General features: G+C 45.6%; 2 protein-coding genes across 2 annotated transcripts in view; one reads left to right on the top strand and one right to left on the bottom strand.

The window, feature by feature from the left end:
* Window positions 1–226: 226 nt before the first annotated feature.
* On the top strand, window positions 227–5,653 carry Rps3 (ribosomal protein S3). The gene is made up of 7 exons (XM_005379890.2): window positions 227–310; window positions 1,613–1,743; window positions 2,020–2,113; window positions 2,634–2,728; window positions 4,245–4,432; window positions 4,937–5,132; window positions 5,572–5,653. Exons 1-6 carry the CDS (start codon window positions 281–283, stop codon window positions 5,128–5,130), a joined length of 732 nt encoding a protein of 243 aa, XP_005379947.1. The 5' UTR covers window positions 227–280; the 3' UTR covers window positions 5,131–5,132; window positions 5,572–5,653.
* An 879-nt stretch (window positions 5,654–6,532) lies between these two features.
* Window positions 6,533–16,146, bottom strand: part of Klhl35 (kelch-like family member 35) — a gene marked incomplete at its 5' end in the record, with an annotated part of 14,356 nt that continues 4,742 nt past the window's right edge. The window contains 3 exon segments of the mRNA XM_005379886.2: window positions 6,533–11,659; window positions 14,194–14,378; window positions 15,297–15,485. Of these exon segments, the coding sequence (XP_005379943.2) occupies window positions 11,515–11,659; window positions 14,194–14,378; window positions 15,297–15,485 (519 nt within the window).

Below are 16,146 nucleotides of genomic sequence, written 5' to 3'. Positions count from 1 at the left end.
GACTAGTTTCGGACTCTCTGTGTAATTTCCATCTCTGTGCCGCCAATCGCTTGTTTCTTAACAATGAGATTAAGACTCTAAACTCGCTTTCAATTCTCGTTGCGCCTAGAGACGTCTCCGTGACGATGTCTTTTCTCGTAAGACCTTTAGGTAAAACTACATTTCCCATGAGCGTCCGCAGGCGCCTACGTCGCGCAGCTCTTCGTCATCCCCCCGCGTCCTTTATACTCATTTCCTCCGGCAAGCTACTTCCTTTCTTTTGGCGGCGCGCGGTGGCAAGATGGCGGTGCAGATTTCCAAGAAGAGGAAGGTAAGCCTGTGGGCCCAAATCCCGGAGAAATGAGGCACCGCGCGGGCACAGGGCTTTTCGATGGTGTCACAGCGAGACTCGCAGCTCCGTTCCTTTCGCCAGAGAGCTGTTAAGGCCTCCTTCAGTTCCTGGGGGCCGCGGATGGCGGTGGATTGAGTGCGAGGCTGGTCCCGAGCGAGCACGGTGTGGCCGAGGAAGGGAGATACGGAGTTGGCTGGCTGGTTCCAGACGATGTGCCCTGGGCGCCTCACGTATCCCGGAGAAGGAGCTTGTGAGCATTTTAGTCAACACAATCAGTAAAAGTTTCAGCCATCAGATCCTATTCCGTGGCTTGGGAAGAAGAGTGCAGCCTTTGACTCCAAGGATCTCAGTTGATGATTGCATGCGCCTCTGGGGAAGGAGCTCCTTCACGTTTAACTTCCCGTTATTCCGTGGGAGAGAACTGTGTAGAATATAAGGATTAAAAAACAGGCGCTTTGTCTTTTTGTGTGTGTATATATGTATCTCGATGTTAAAACTAAACCAGCAGATCTTGAGCTAAGGTTTACCAACCCCAACCGCAGGTACGTTCAGGCAGAATGACCGGGGTTCTTGTGATGGTGCAAGAATCTAAAGGCTGTATCTGCAAATGAGAATGCTTCTATCTTTTCACTCAGCTTCTTTGACAAGTATGTTGTGTGCCTGCAGTACTAAGTAAGCGTGTGTGCCGCTTTAGAGTAGCTTTTTATGTTGCATGTGAATTTAAAAAATTGAAGCCCTTCGATGAAGAGATGATGACGAGTCTGACTTGGAAGCCTTAATCCTTTGCCCATGAGGCCCTTCTCTGTGCTGCGTTCTGTGGCACAGGTTAGAGTCCTGGTCGAAGAAACTTCCTAAAGATGACCTAGAGGCATTTGTCTGAGAAGGGCTGCTTCATTCCTTTTGGAACAAGGGTATTGGAACGATCGGTGGGGTTGTTGGAGGTGGTGAGCTTTGATGAGGTGATGTATGGCTGGTTAACTAGACCCGTTCAGGGGAAAGTAAGCCTGCAGGCATGTCCCTCTTCTGTTTGTTTGGTTTGGGTTTTTTTGTTGTTTGTATTTTTTGAGACAGGGCCTTACTAAGTAGTTTAGGCTGGCCTTGAACTTGGAGTGATCCTCCTGCCTCAGCCTCTTTTTTTCTTTATGTATTTATTTTTTTCTTTTTTTTGATACCGGGAATCGAACTCATGACCTCAGGCTTGCCAGGCAAGCGCTTATGCCGCTGAGCTATATCCCCAGCCCCATATCCTAATTTTGAATTTGCTTTTTTTCTTGTTGTTAGTTTGTCGCTGATGGCATCTTCAAAGCTGAACTGAATGAGTTTCTTACTCGGGAGCTGGCTGAAGATGGCTACTCTGGAGTTGAAGTCCGAGTTACACCAACCAGGACAGAAATCATTATTTTAGCCACCAGGTAAAAACTCACTTAACTAGACATCAGTTATCGTTGTTGTATGTACTAAAGTGGTTTATTCTGTGTAAACTAAAGGGGACAGACAACCAGCGAATCTGGCCTTAATGAATGTTGTTTTTTAAAGACTGTTTCAAAATTTTAGCTTCGTTCTTGTAATCTAAATTTCATACTTGATTTGTGGCAGATGGATGAGATTTTGCTACTGCCATAGAAGCAAGATTTAAAGTTGTGCCTAGGATTTTGTGATTCGTGAATTGTCACATCCTCTCATTCCAGGACACAGAATGTTCTTGGTGAGAAGGGCCGGAGGATCCGAGAATTGACTGCTGTAGTTCAGAAGAGGTTTGGCTTCCCTGAGGGCAGTGTAGAAGTAAGTGGTGTTTTGTTTTGTGAGACAGGGTCTCACTATGTAATTCAAATTGTCCTTCAATTTACAGTAATCCTCCTGCCTCTGACTCCCAAGTGCTGGGATTACAGGTTTGTGCCACCATGCTCGGATAAGTGGTCTTGGACTATGCCATATATTATTTGGGATTTGGGAATGGCTCCTTAGAATGCAGCTTCTAAAAGCTTTTGACATACCTTGGAGATTTTAATTATTTCCTCATATCAGTGAGTTACAGATGGATTGGTATTTTGCTGACGTTCTTTAAGCAGTGGGCTTCATTTTTACAAGCCTGTTCAGTTTCCGTTGTTGAGGGTTTTATGTACCATTTACATAGGACTGGTTGGCTTCCCCACTGGTGTGGCTACAGCACTATCCAGGGGGGAGAGGGCAGTGAGGAATGGGTCAGCCTGTGTCACTGTGCTGTGTAACATGCTTGTGATGATTGTGCTGTGCATTGAAAAGAGCAGTAAAGGTTAACAGATGTGCCTTGGTTTTGTTCAAGCTTTATGCTGAAAAGGTGGCAACAAGAGGTCTGTGTGCCATTGCCCAGGCCGAATCTCTGCGTTACAAACTCCTCGGAGGGCTTGCTGTGCGGAGGTAAGTGTGCTGAGACTGGGTGGTTATGCCCTTTTTTGTGTAGACCAGAACATGGTATGTCTGCCAGTTTGTTAATCTGGCAAATAAACACTTACTGACGAGATCATCCACTCTGTGAGATTTATGGCAGTAAGACACAGTGCCTGCTGAGCTGGTAGGCTAACAAGACTCGTAATGAGGACAAAAACTACAAAGTGGTCAGTGTTACAATGAAAAATGTCCTGGGTATTTGGGGAGTAGAACAGAAAGCAACTATGGGCCTCCTTGGTAAGGCTTTAGAAAGGTCCCTGTGGCAGGAGGAATTATTCAGCCTGTTATTGGGCTTGTGTTAATGTATCTATGGGCAGTAGTTCTTGTGGGCTATCACAAAATTTAAAACAAGTTAGAAGTTGTTCCGGTTCATTAACGTATTTATTTACTGTAGTGTTGAGCTGTGGAAAGGTTGGCTTGGTGGGAGTGAACAGTGTAAGCAAGGACACATGACGGTTGACCTTACTTGAGTGGTGGTTCTGTTGCCTAAAAGTGACTCTCAGAAGTTTGGTTTCAGGGCTAGCTAGTGTCATTGCTATCACCTGGCAATGTGTTAGAAATAAAAACTGTTTCCACCCAGGTTTGGGTGGAGAACTGGAGATATGACCCAACCAACAAACTAAACTAGTTTGACGTGGAAATTCTGAGATGTAAGAAAATTACTAAAATTCTCTGGCCCTTTAGTTTGCCCCAAGTGAGCGATCCCTGGACTACCTCTTTAGTTGTAAGGTTTGAATTACATGGTAATGTGAAAGAGTCTGAAGGTTTGGTATCTCCCAAGGTGTAAACTAATGAATGAGTTGGGTGAAGGGGTATGATGCTGTAAAGCTTAGTAGTTTTATAGACCTAAATGTTTTCCCAACACTTAAGGTAGCTAGGACCCTAGGTGCCCCAGTTTGTTTTATTGTTTTAGCCTTCTGAGGTGATGGTTTGTTTTGGCTTTTTTGAGATGGTCTTGCTATGTGGCCCAGGCTGGCCTCGAACTGTGGCAATCCTCTTGCCTCAGTCTTGTGGGTGTTGGGATTGCAGATACGTGCCACCATACCTGGTTTTCTGAGGTGATTCTAATAGGCAGCTAAGGTTAGGAAACATTTGGTTAGAAGGAATTTTGCATCAGTTCCCTGAGGAAATTAGTTTAAATTTGAGTATGAGAGGAACAGGATAGCCGGGCGTGGTGGCGCATGCCTGTAATCCCAGCATTTGGGAGGCTGAGGCAGGAGGATCATTGCAAGTTCGAGACCACCCTAGGCTACAAAGTTGAGTTCAAGGCCAGCCTGAACTGCAGAGTGAGACCCTGTCTCAAAAAGATTTCAAAAAAGAGGGGAATAGGAGAGAATTGCCATGTCTTGAGCAAAACTCTGATCGAGTTTGTACTCTTTAAGGGGCCACTGAAAACAGTGAAGACCAGCTCTTAGTTTTGTTTACTTGGTGGGGTGGATAAAGCCTGTCTGGTATTAACACAGGTGGATTTCTTATTCTTCCAAAGGGCCTGCTATGGTGTGCTGCGGTTCATCATGGAGAGCGGAGCCAAGGGCTGTGAGGTCGTGGTGTCTGGGAAACTCCGAGGACAGAGGGCTAAGTCCATGAAGTTCGTGGATGGCCTGATGATCCACAGTGGGGACCCTGTCAACTACTACGTAGACACCGCTGTGCGCCATGTACTGCTCAGACAGGGTGAGCATCTGGGCATGCTTGGGGTAGGGGCATTAGCAGGTAGCTGTGATTTTCCACAGGTGCATCAGTGTTTGGAGAAATACACCTTAGAAGTAGCTGAGCCTGTTTGCACTCCTTGGGTGTATTGATTGGGCTGCATGTTCTAGAAGAGTTGTGCTGCTGGGATGGATGGATGGATGGATGGATGGATGGATGGATGGATTGATGGATGGATGGTTGAATGGTTGGATGGATCGTTGGTTTGCCCTTGTCTTAGCCATCTATGTACCCTTCGGTGATGACACGATGACGAGTCAGAAAGGTCACATCCTGCTCTTGGTCCACGTCAGTGCCATGTTCTGTGGTGCTGTGTGGGTTCCTTTTGCAAACGTGTCCTGCTTATTGATTGATTTAGAGGCATTTGTCTGAGAAGGGACCGGATCCAGCAGCACTCTAGTATACAACTCTTCTCTTACTGTGTGTAGTGGCTGGTAAAACCCCAGCTATGGCTTAATTGTCTTCTAGGTGTGCTGGGTATCAAAGTAAAGATCATGCTGCCCTGGGATCCAAGTGGTAAGATTGGCCCCAAGAAGCCTCTGCCTGACCACGTGAGCATTGTGGAACCCAAAGATGAGATCCTGCCCACCACTCCCATCTCAGAACAGAAGGGTGGGAAACCAGAGCCGCCTGCCATGCCCCAGCCGGTCCCTACAGCATAAAGGTTCGTCTACAGGGGCCTCTTCCTTTTACTTTGTTAATGTTGGATTCCACTTGCTTTACATGGCAGAATGCAAGTGGAAGTGTAGGGCCTATGAATTTGTTGGAATGGGTGTTTGCCTTTGTTCCATCGTTAGGTCCTTTTTTTAAAAAAGGTCCTTTTACTGTTCAAATTCATTTACCTTTGTTGCCCTTCCTTAATGGCTCAAACGTTTCAGGTTACTCTAGTAATTATTCTGTCCTCTTGTAGCTCCCTTGAAACAGTAACACCAAGCCTCTTGTGCCCAGCACATCTGAGGTGGGTGGGTTGTTTCTTGGTGCTCTGTTGTGTTTTGTTAATCTTGAACAGATCCCAAGAGGGAGTGTGTTCATACCATTTGTTACATGAAGGAACTTGACACTCAGGGGAGTTTGTCTTACTATTGTGTTTTATTTGGTTTCAGGGTGTCCCTGGCAGCAGTATCTGAAAACGGAGGCTGCTGCGTGAAGACATTTAATAAATCTTGCACAAAGACTTAAGTTATATGGACTGTCTGGTGTTGAGACTGTGTTCTGTTGGCTTTGGCAGCGTTACTTAGCGTCTTTAAGATATATTTGTGGTGTTTGCAAGGGGCAGAATTGGAGGGCCCAAGCAGAGCAAACCAAAACTACTTGTGGGACAGTGAAGGCTGATGGTAAGGCAGTACCTCAGTTAATTGCCTTGAAGTTTAGGATTGTAGGTTTAGAAGAGGGCTTTGGTTTTGTGTTTTGGTTTTGGGGTTTTTTGGGTTTTTTCTTTTGAGACAGGGTCTCGCTATGCAGTTCAGGCTGGCCTTGAGCTCCCTTTGTAGCCCAGGCTGGCCTCAAACTCGCAACGCTCCTTCTGCCTCAGCCTCCCAAGTTCTAGGATTACAGGCGTGCGCCACTGTGCCCGGCTGTGAGCACTTTGGTTGTAGTGGCTGAGAATTGAGCCCAGGCCTCTGCATTGAGCTGCAGTCCCAGCCTGGGGAGGGATATGTTTAAGGTTTTTTTTTTAATCCTTGGTGTCCCTGAAGTATAAAGGGAATTTGCCTGTGCCATTGTGCTTAAAGTTCAAAAGTAAATTTGTTTAAGTAGTATAAAGTTGTCATTAAGGGCTGGGGATATAGCTCAGTGGCATGAGCGCCAGCCTAACAAGTGCAAGGTCCTGATTTTGATGCCCAGTACCCAAAAACAACGAAGTCGTCATTAGAACCTACGTTCCTAAGTCCTATACTCTTAGCCATTATGCTTAGGAAAACTTTACACCATGTAAATCACCTAGTGGTAGTGCATGCCTGTAATCCTAGAACTCAGGAGGCTGAGGCAGGAGGATCCCTACAAGTTCAAGGCCAGCCTGAACGATAAGAATCCATTGCAAGAATGTGTAAATTGTCTTTTTTTTTCCTGCTGTGGTAGTTTGAAGTATTTGCTACCAAGACATGTATTTTGTAAGAAATTGGATGCTCTTAATTTATGCAAATGGAACCAGTGAAGGACAAATTGGCTTGAAAATTTTACAAGGCTGATGATAAAACATTCTGATTGGTCACAAAGAAAGAACTTGCTAAGGAAAGTACTCATGGACCTGGCACACCAAGGAGTGGCTGCACTACCTAGTGGTGATCTGATTGTCTCAACTAGACTGATCCATACCAGGATAAACTCTGCACATTGTGTTTGTACTGTTCTGCACATGATAAGGGGCTTAATATATGAGAATAAGTTATGTTGGGAACTCACTGCAGAAGCATCCATGCTTTCCCATTTACCTGTATAGTAAATGCAGCACAAAGTTTACTATCTTGGCCATTTTAAGGGTGTACTTCTACAGTGTTAACACATTTATTGTGTAGTAGAGCTCTAGCACTAACCTTGCTCCTTTTTTGAAATGCTTTCACATCTGTACAGGCTTAACCTTTTGGCAAGGGATTTGTTCTACACTCCTGAGTATACCAGAGTCCTCAGATGTCTCAGATTTCATAAGGGGGCATATATTTGCACATAAGTTAGACACATCCTCCCATGCAGTTAAAATTATCTCTATATAGTCAGTACCAATCCAAACTGAAAACTATGCTGGAGGTTGAGACAGGAGGATTGCAAGTTTGAGATCAGTGTAGGCTAGTTCAGGAGCAGCCTGGATTACATAAGACCCTCTCAAAAGCTGGGCAGGGTGCTATGCAGTGTGATGCCAGCACTCTGGGTGATTGAGGCAAGAGGATCACAGGTTTGAGCCCAGTGTGGCAATTTGGCCAGTCTGTCTCAAAGACCTGGGAATGTACCAGTGCAGAGGCTCTCAATTCAATTCTTGGTTCCAAAAAACAAATTTGCATCTGTGGCTGGTTGAATCCGTAGCACCTACAGATGGGAAGAATAATGGACTCTGATACCTAAATTTTCTAACTACTGATATATTTAATACTAGTGACCTGTTTCTGGGCTCAGTGTGAGTTACTTCATATATAGTACCTTGTGGCTAGGTATTAAAGCCTGAAAATGTAAAAATTACGTGCTTTATCTAGTTTGCTTCTAACTGAGTGAACTCTGGGAAGGCTTGAGGATAAGCTGACAGGTGACTGTGTGGTGTTTGGCCTCAACAGCTACACGTGCAAAGTGAATGACTGGTTCCTGTGTCTATTCTCAGATGTGTTTTTGTGGTGCTGGGTGGTGCGCCTGCTGGTTAGTACTCTACCACTGAGAAACATCTGCAGCCCTTGGTTTTAAAGTTTTTTTTTCATTTTCAGTCAAGGTCTTGCTAAACTGCCCAGGATGTTTTCTTGCCTGGTCTCCTAAATAGTGGAATTACAGGTGTGCTCCCCAGTGCCTGGCTTAATCCCAGATACTTCTAAACTTGCTACAGTATACAGTCGTTTGCTTGAAACAGGACTTTATTTATCCCCAGTTCTGGGGGTTAAACCCAGAGCCTACTGCTGAGCTACATCAGCCAAGACAGGATTATGTGTACCGAAACTGGTTAAAACTGATTGGAGCAAGTTGAGGTCATCTCAACTATCAGACTCTTAAGAGTTAGTTACACGTCTTCATTATATGTACGTTCTGATCATTAGGATTTGCAGCAGTTGCTGACAAATTGGGATCTTAGGGCTGGGTGAGGTGGCACATACCTGTAACCCCACCACTTGGGAGGTTGAGGCAGGAGTATCTTCAAGCATTTGAGGCCAGTCTGAAGTACATAGCAAGACCCTGTCTGAAAAAATTGCTATCTCAGGAGCTGGGAGCTGATCAGCTTGCTTATCTGGCAAGGAGAAAACATCTAGAAGAGTGAGATGTTGGCCAAAGACCCACAGAACAGGAGAGGATTGGGAAACAAAAAGCACCATCTGTACAGAAAGCCGGCTGAATGAAGCATAGAATTGTGGGGGAAAGGTTTGGGAAGGGCCTGTCCCCAGATAAGAATCTAGATTTAACATACATTGTACAGAGGCCAGTGGAACAGTGATAGTCTGTGGAGCCTGTTGCCCGCCTGTGATCTCAACTCCAGTGGAATGTACAAAGAATTCAGCCACAGACCCCACCTCACCACCTACATTCAGCCATTGTACACGTCTAGCAGGGCAGTGAGGCAGAGGCCACGAGGATGGTAGAACTGTAGTGAAGAGGGGATACCTTTCTCTGCAGCATCCTTTATTACTCATCAATAATGAGTACCATCAGGTTCTGTGGTGCTGATTTCTACAGTCTACACACTTGACAGCCCAGGTCAAGCTGGTCCATATCGCTTCCAGCTCTGCCTCCTTAATGAGGGATCCACACACAGGCAGAATCTGATGACTTGCCTGCCGCTGAACAGAAGCCTCACCAATAACACAACATCCCATTTTGCCTCATAACTTGTGTTACATGAATTACATAAGGTGAAAAGCATACCTGAACTGGGAGAGATCACTTTGTACTACAATAAAGCAATTACTGGAGAAGCCAAGGTTTTGTCAGAAATCCCAGGGCCTTTGCCCTGCGCTACATCCCCAGCCGTTTTTGAGACAGCCTCAGTGAGTGCTCAGATGGCCAGGTTGGGCTTAAATTTGTGATCTTTCTGCCTCAGCCTCCCACAGTGCTGGGACTACAGGTTTGTGCCACCAGGACCAGCAGTAGTTAAGATTTAATGCTGTGTTTTTAGATTTGTATTTGTCTGTATTGAATGGGCCCTATATAGTCTGAAGTTCTTGTAAGTTTTGATAATTTTTAACTATATTATTGGTAGTAAGTAGATCCCATTTTATGTATTCATGGCATACCTGTTCTGTATTCCTAGGCTATACAGTTCATTTGTGAGTTTTTTTAAATTGTCAAACTTTTTCTTAAAAAATCCATGTATAAGCGTTCTCATGCAGTTCAAACCTAGGTTTAGGTCAGCTGTATGTGAGCATCTCTTGGATACCATTAATAGCCAGCCTCAAGATAATGGATTCTGTAGGGGCCCTGGCCAAGAGCTCTGCATTCTGCTTCTACTGGGAGGTAGACAAATATTTGGCCTTTTATTGAGCCGTATTCCAACTTCTATCTAGTCACTGTTCTGGGCTCCAGTATTGGCTCTCTCTATATTTTAAGGTAGAGCCTGCCATTGTCAGCAGAAAAACATGGAGGATCAACATTTTCAACCTTAAAGATTATGTTTCTTACTATTTTCTCCTCTGGGATGTATTTTGATACTGCTTTATCTACTAAACTTTTCTGTTACTAATCAAAGCTACATTTCTGACATACACCCTGAACTGCTGTAGGGCAAATTCCACTACTAGCCACAATTGACAGCAGTCTACCTGGGGAATAGTACACTACTTGAAGACACTTGCTTCTAATTTGCGAACAAGTAACATGAGTACTGATTCCAGTCCCAAGTTCTGAAATTCAAATGAAATCACTGTTGTGTTGATCCGTCCCCATTTATACTATCAACTCAGCTTACCAGATGCAGCTGGCACCATGTCAGAAGTGGCACTGCGGTAGATCATCCTGCCCTCTCTGCTGGCTCATCCACTACCCCTGTGAACGTGCGCCTGCAGCCCTTTGTGTGGTGAGCCTGAGGAGCTGGGTTCTTTAGATGCAAAAGTGCCTGGAGGGCGGAGCTTCCCTGATCTTCAAGAGTGTTTCTGCTTTTCAAAGGGAAGGGAAGGGAGAGTGTAGGCACAGCAGTAGGCCTGCTTTCCTGTTAGGGTCCAGAGGAGATGCATTTTTCAGGTTTTTTTCCCTTGACATACTAGGAAAACATTCACCAAGAGTCACTGTTTGGAAACAGTGGACACCCCCTTTTATGTTTGAATCATTTTATGGTTAATTTACGGAGCTAAGAATAAAGTGGTAGTGAAAAACAATTAGAAATTTGAGCACAAGTATTCAGAAGTATTCAAATAAATATTCAGATTTTAATAAGTATTAATCACATAATTGAACATACTAAAAACTACAGAATTTGCCTTTTAAATGGGTGAATTTTATCTCCATAAAGTTGTCAATCTAGGAAAACGTGTGAATATATAAATTAAAACAAGCAACCCTGAAATATATACCTTGAATGTAATAAAATGCTCAACTGCCATGCACAAAATAGAAACAAACTCATACCTCCTGATTCCAGGTTTCACATACCCGCCTAATAGGCTCCTGCTTATCCCTGCTTCTGTTGTTTTTTTATTCACTTGCATTGTCAACACAATACTTCTGAAAATTTTGATGACTAATTTTATCAAGATGCCAGCTATTTCCTTGACCCCTTAATTATGAATGATTTTAATTTTTAGTTTTACAAAGTAACTACATGACCAATCCATGGACTTGAAATTTCTAGAGTGCGTTTGCCTTCAGTCACCTTCGTGCACAGCTGCCTTCACATGTCCCTTCCTACAAGCTACTGTATGTTGTGCTTGAGCACCGCAGAGATGAGAGAGTATTGTCACACCTTTTAGCAAAACAGGATGATCCAGGTTCTGCTTCTGTGACTAATTTGGGAGTCCGTGCTCATTTGCTCGCCTAAGGGTGAAATGACCTTCTCTATCAGGTTTTTTTCCTTTGTCATTTTGGGTGGAAAATGAGAAAAATTCTGAGCTGGTATTTCCAGACTTTTGAAAGACGATGCAGTACTTTGGGAAGCACAACAGGGAAACTGAAGAATGATGTAATAGTAGTTTGATGACTGTCTTCCATCTAGGCAACATGGACGTTCTTCCATTTTCTTTTATCTTAGTTTTGTATAGCACAGTTGGAAGATAACTGAAAGGAGGTAATTTTTGGATGGTGTAATAGAAGCTGCTCTAGATGGAGGAAAAGATAGTTGACCAAGAATCTCACAATATGTACTCAACTGTAAAGAAGAATAAAGTATGTCATTTGCAAGAAGAAAAAAAAAAGATCTCACATATGTTTTAGGTTTATGAAATAATCCAGCGAATGCATTGGTAATCACAAGATAGACTGAGTTTCACTCTTTTTAAAGATTCAAGTAGGGCTGGGGATTTAGCTCGGTTGCACAGCGCCTGCCTGGCAAGCGCGAGGTCGTGAGTTCGATTCTTGGTACTGGAAAAAAATAAATAAAAGAGTCAAGTAAATTTTCTCATTGTTCTTTGAAAGACTACTAAGGAAGAATCATAGTCATAGAATAATTCTAAATTCTTAGGAACTAGTCTCAAAACTAGATTAGGTCCAGTGGCTTCTGGTGTTATACCATGAATTAATCCTGTGTTCTCAGCTGGGAAGAGGATGGCAAACCTATGTAGCTAAAGGGTCCTTGCTCAGGGCATGTGGTGTGGCTTCCTGGAGAGTGATACAGCCCTTCCCATTCAGGAGACAGTTTGGGAGTCCAAGGGGCAGTGGACTAGAAGCCAAAGAGACCCTCCACAGATAGTTCCTTTTACCAGTAGTTTTAGGAGATCAGAACACATAGGAATGTTCCTTTTACGTATGTTCCCAGTAAGCTTCCTTCATGAGGATTTTAACACATTCCCGCCAGCTTGAACCACCACTGGTACATACACGACTGTTCCACTGGGTGATTTGAAGTGTCCCATGTTACTCCATGGGACAGTCATGCATGTACTGCGAAACTGCCATACCCTTGTGCCAGGTGAGAGACTTAAGAAATATGGCCCTTTCATGAATGTGTTAAACCATACCTCCCTGCAGCTAGCTGGAGACCTGTAAGGACAGGGATGTAGCTAATGAGGCCAGGATTTTCCATGATGGAAACGAGGGTAGTTTTTATGTAACTGCTGCACTTAACAATCTCATCAGCTTAGCCAAGGCTGGGTGAGGCAAAATAGAAGCTGGAGGCTTTGCAGGTGGTTAGAGCCATGTTTGAATCCTGGCTTATCCACCGCTTATCATCCCAGTGACCTTGTGTGAAGCACTTTCAACTCTTGAGTCTTTTTCCTCATTTGTGTGGGCAGAGGCATATGATAGTAGTGGGCTACCTCACAGGTACTGAGACACAAATCCAGGAAATGTGACTTAGTGCATTCAGTAAGTGGCACTGAGGGACACAGGTAAAGCTGACACCTTTCCTACCTTAGGGGCATCCTGTGAGTGTCAGGGGAGATTACAGGTGTCATACAGAAGCCTCTGGCTATATGCTGGGTGACTAAGATGCAGGGTATTGGGTGTGCCCAGGCAGACAGCAGGAAAAAACAGCATCTGCACGAAAGAGCATTGGGGAATGGATGGTCAGCATAGAGGAAATGCAGTACCCAGCCTGGCACACAGAAGTGTCTAGCCCAGGTGAGATGGCCATGTCCTTGGGAAAAGCTTTCCCTGAATGTGCCCCATCTTTTTCCTGTGTAGGAAAGGAATCTGGCGCCTTCTTTGCTTTGTCCTGAGTCCTAACCCTAACCCATAGGGTGGGATAGGCAGGTTCAGTGGGGTTGGGCCTCACCCCTCCCACTGCTGCCGTTATCAGCTGTGTCCAGATGGTCAGAGGCTCCCTAATCTAGGATAATCGGTGGGTTGTAGCTCAGCTGGGACCTGGGCCTTTGTGCCTGACTGTGATGGGCCAGCCCCAGCTGGAGAGACCACGCAGACAGGGCCCTGGGGGTTGGAAGACGGGGAGGGCCTGGTGCTGGCCCTGGGTTGGAGAGATGCCAGGAACAGATGAGGCTCCTCTTCAAAAGGCAATCTGAGTGCAGATGAGTGGGTGCCTGCAGATGGGCTGGCCAGAGCCTTCGGGGCACAGGCAGACCTAAATAGCTCAACCTCAGAATCTGTGGTGTTTTGTTCCCTTTCTTCTGAACTCACCCCTTCCTATGCAGTTGTCACAGCCCCTAGAGCCCCAGGCTATACCAAATGTTTATAATGGTATCTCTGGCTTTTTTCTCACATGGATGTTTGAGATCTGGCAGGTCTAGGTACACAGCCAGGGTAGCTGGGTTCTTGGAGGCTTATAGCTCTGTCACACTCCACCCTGCATGAAACACTTCAGTTTTTAAAAGAAGGTGTCCGTATTGCTATTATGAAAGTAAATGAGGTAATGAGTGTGCTATGGCTGAATGTCAGTATTCCTCCAGGATTTATATGTTGAACCTAACACATAATGTGGTAGTATAAAGAGGTGGGGCCTTTGGGAGGAAGTGATTAAGTCATTTCAGAAATGAGGGCAGAGTCCTCATAAATAGGATTTATACTCTTACCAGAGGTCGAAGGGAGCTGTTTTGCCCCTTCTGCCAGGTGAGGACACAGCAAGAAAGTGCTGACTACGAAGCAGTGCTCTTACACGCTGATCTGGGACTGCCAAGCCTCAAGAATTATAAAAAATAAATTTCTGTTGTTCATAAATGACTCAGTCTATGGTATTTTGTTACAGCAGCCTGCAGAGACTAATATGGTAGGAAAGTACTCTGTGAACATTAAAAGCTGCGAGCAGATAATGAGGATTGCTTCTCCAGGCAAAGTGGGCTTAAGCTGGAACACAGACCCAAAGTTTGAGCAAGGTTTTATTTCTACAAGAAAAGCGGGCAATAAGTTAAGGGGCTATTTGCATGGAGGGGACAGGAGGAGGGGAACAGAATGGTGTGCATGGGTTCTTCCTACCTCCTGGCTCTGGCTGTCCCTGTCTTAGTCACCTGCTCAGGCTCTGGATGATGGTGACACAGCCATGGGAACTGGTGCAGCGCTGCAGGGATGGCTGGGCCTCCAGCTGCCCACTGCTGGGGTCAAAGGTGAAGACCTTATTGGTGCTTTCCCCATGATCATCCCGCCCGCCAAGGATGTGGACCTTGCCGTCACACACAGTCATTCCGCAGCTCTCCTGGGGGGACAAACAGAAAGGCACATCAACTCTGTGGTCCAGTTTGAGCCCTAGCTGGCCAATCAGATAGTAGAACCTCATCTTGTAGACTATACACAGGCAGTCTGGATGCAGGGAGGCAGAGACTGAATAGACCTGAGGTTAAACTCTGGCTTGAGCCTTAATAAATGAACAGATCACCTTCATTTATGTGCTCTGAGCCTTAAGTTTCCTCATCTGCAAAGTATGAAGGATAACAATACCTTCTTCACAGAGTTCTCATCACAGTTGATGGGGTTAAGTATATAAAATATACACAGTACCTGAAACAGACTACACTTGGTCTTAGCTAAAAGGCTGAATCTATAATGCCTGGAGTGTTGTCAGGATACAGTTAACAATAATGATCGCTGCCACCACCATCTTAGGATCTCAGACTCAAAAGCCAGAAATCTCAGGCCTTTAGGATCATGGGACCGCAGAACTGGCAGGGACCTCCAGTCCAACCACATCTCTGCCTTGTCTCTCTGGAGTCAGGGAAGGGAATGAAAGGAACTGTAGGAGCCAGAGAGTCAAGAACCTGGGCTCACTGGGCTTCCCTCATTCGATGGGGCTGAGAAATTTATCAAGGCCCCTCCCCACCACCTACTGCACAGCAGGCTACCAGATGGTGGCCTTTAGGGAAGGGGAAACTGCAAAACCCCACTCAAGAGTACAGCACTTGGGATTCTAAATTGTGCCTTAATATGGCCTAACTGGTAGCCTTGCGCCAACCTTTCTAAGGCCAGGCATCATTGAGGACAAGCTAGAGAACTATGTAAAATCTGCCAGCACTGAGTCATTATGCAAGACCTACTGCCTCCAAGATCCAGGGCCTTAGAGTGGGTTTGCTGTCCTGAGTGGACCAGTGCCAGGGCTGTGCCCTGAGCCTCCACTTACCACAGGGCTGGGGAGGACCGCTGCCTCCCCCCAGACATCTGTGCCAGGGTCATAGGTGAAGATTTTGTTCATGAGGCCCCCCACCACATAGATGGTGTCCTCCAGGGAGACAGCCTCAAGACACCGCTGCGAGAAGGGCGCTGGTGAACGCAGGCTCCACTGGTCCTCCTTGGGGTCAAAGCACTGTACCTGGGGGTCAGAAGGCAGTGGTGGTGAAGCCTGATCCCCAGCTGGCCCGCTGCCATGTCCTGCTACCTCTTTCTTGTGGGACATCCAACACCACCAGTGTCTACCAGGCCTGAGCTAGCGTCTGGGAGGAAGAGGAGACCCACTGTCCCTGCCCTGAGGTGCTCTCAGCCTAGTTCTGTTTTTGTCTCCAGCCTCTAGATGCTCTTTGTAAAAAGCCTCCTCATTTTTCAAGGTCCAGCTCAAATACTGCCCCATCTTTAAGCCTTTCTTGATGTTTCCACACCTCCCACTCCACTGCAAGAACAGTCTGTCCTTTGATGGAGGACCACAGTGTCACCTCATGAAGTTAATCATCGGAGCACATCATAGCAATCTGGGAGAGAGATGTGATCTGGGACATGGAGGTACTGTCTGGATGTCCCCCACCAAGGCGCATTCCTGGCTGCCTGCAGTGTCAGTGCTCTTCTCTGTTGCTGCTGTAGGGTTACGACTCCATTCCAGCTGAGATGTAGAGTTACTACAGCTGTCCACAGGCCTCTGGGTTCATGCGTATCTATGATGCCCTGAACCCTTTCTGAGGATGCTTGCCTTGCTTGGCTGCCTGCTCACCTTTGCTCCCTGCTTCAGTTATTTCCTTGGAGAGACACACACACACACACAC

This window comes from Chinchilla lanigera, unplaced genomic scaffold (genome assembly GCF_000276665.1).
Source record: "Chinchilla lanigera isolate Chin_1 unplaced genomic scaffold, ChiLan1.0 scaffold00013, whole genome shotgun sequence".
In the NCBI taxonomy this organism is placed as follows: Eukaryota; Metazoa; Chordata; class Mammalia; order Rodentia; family Chinchillidae; genus Chinchilla; species Chinchilla lanigera.
Note: the sequence above shows the minus strand (reverse complement) of the source record. Positions and strands in the feature narration are given on the sequence as shown.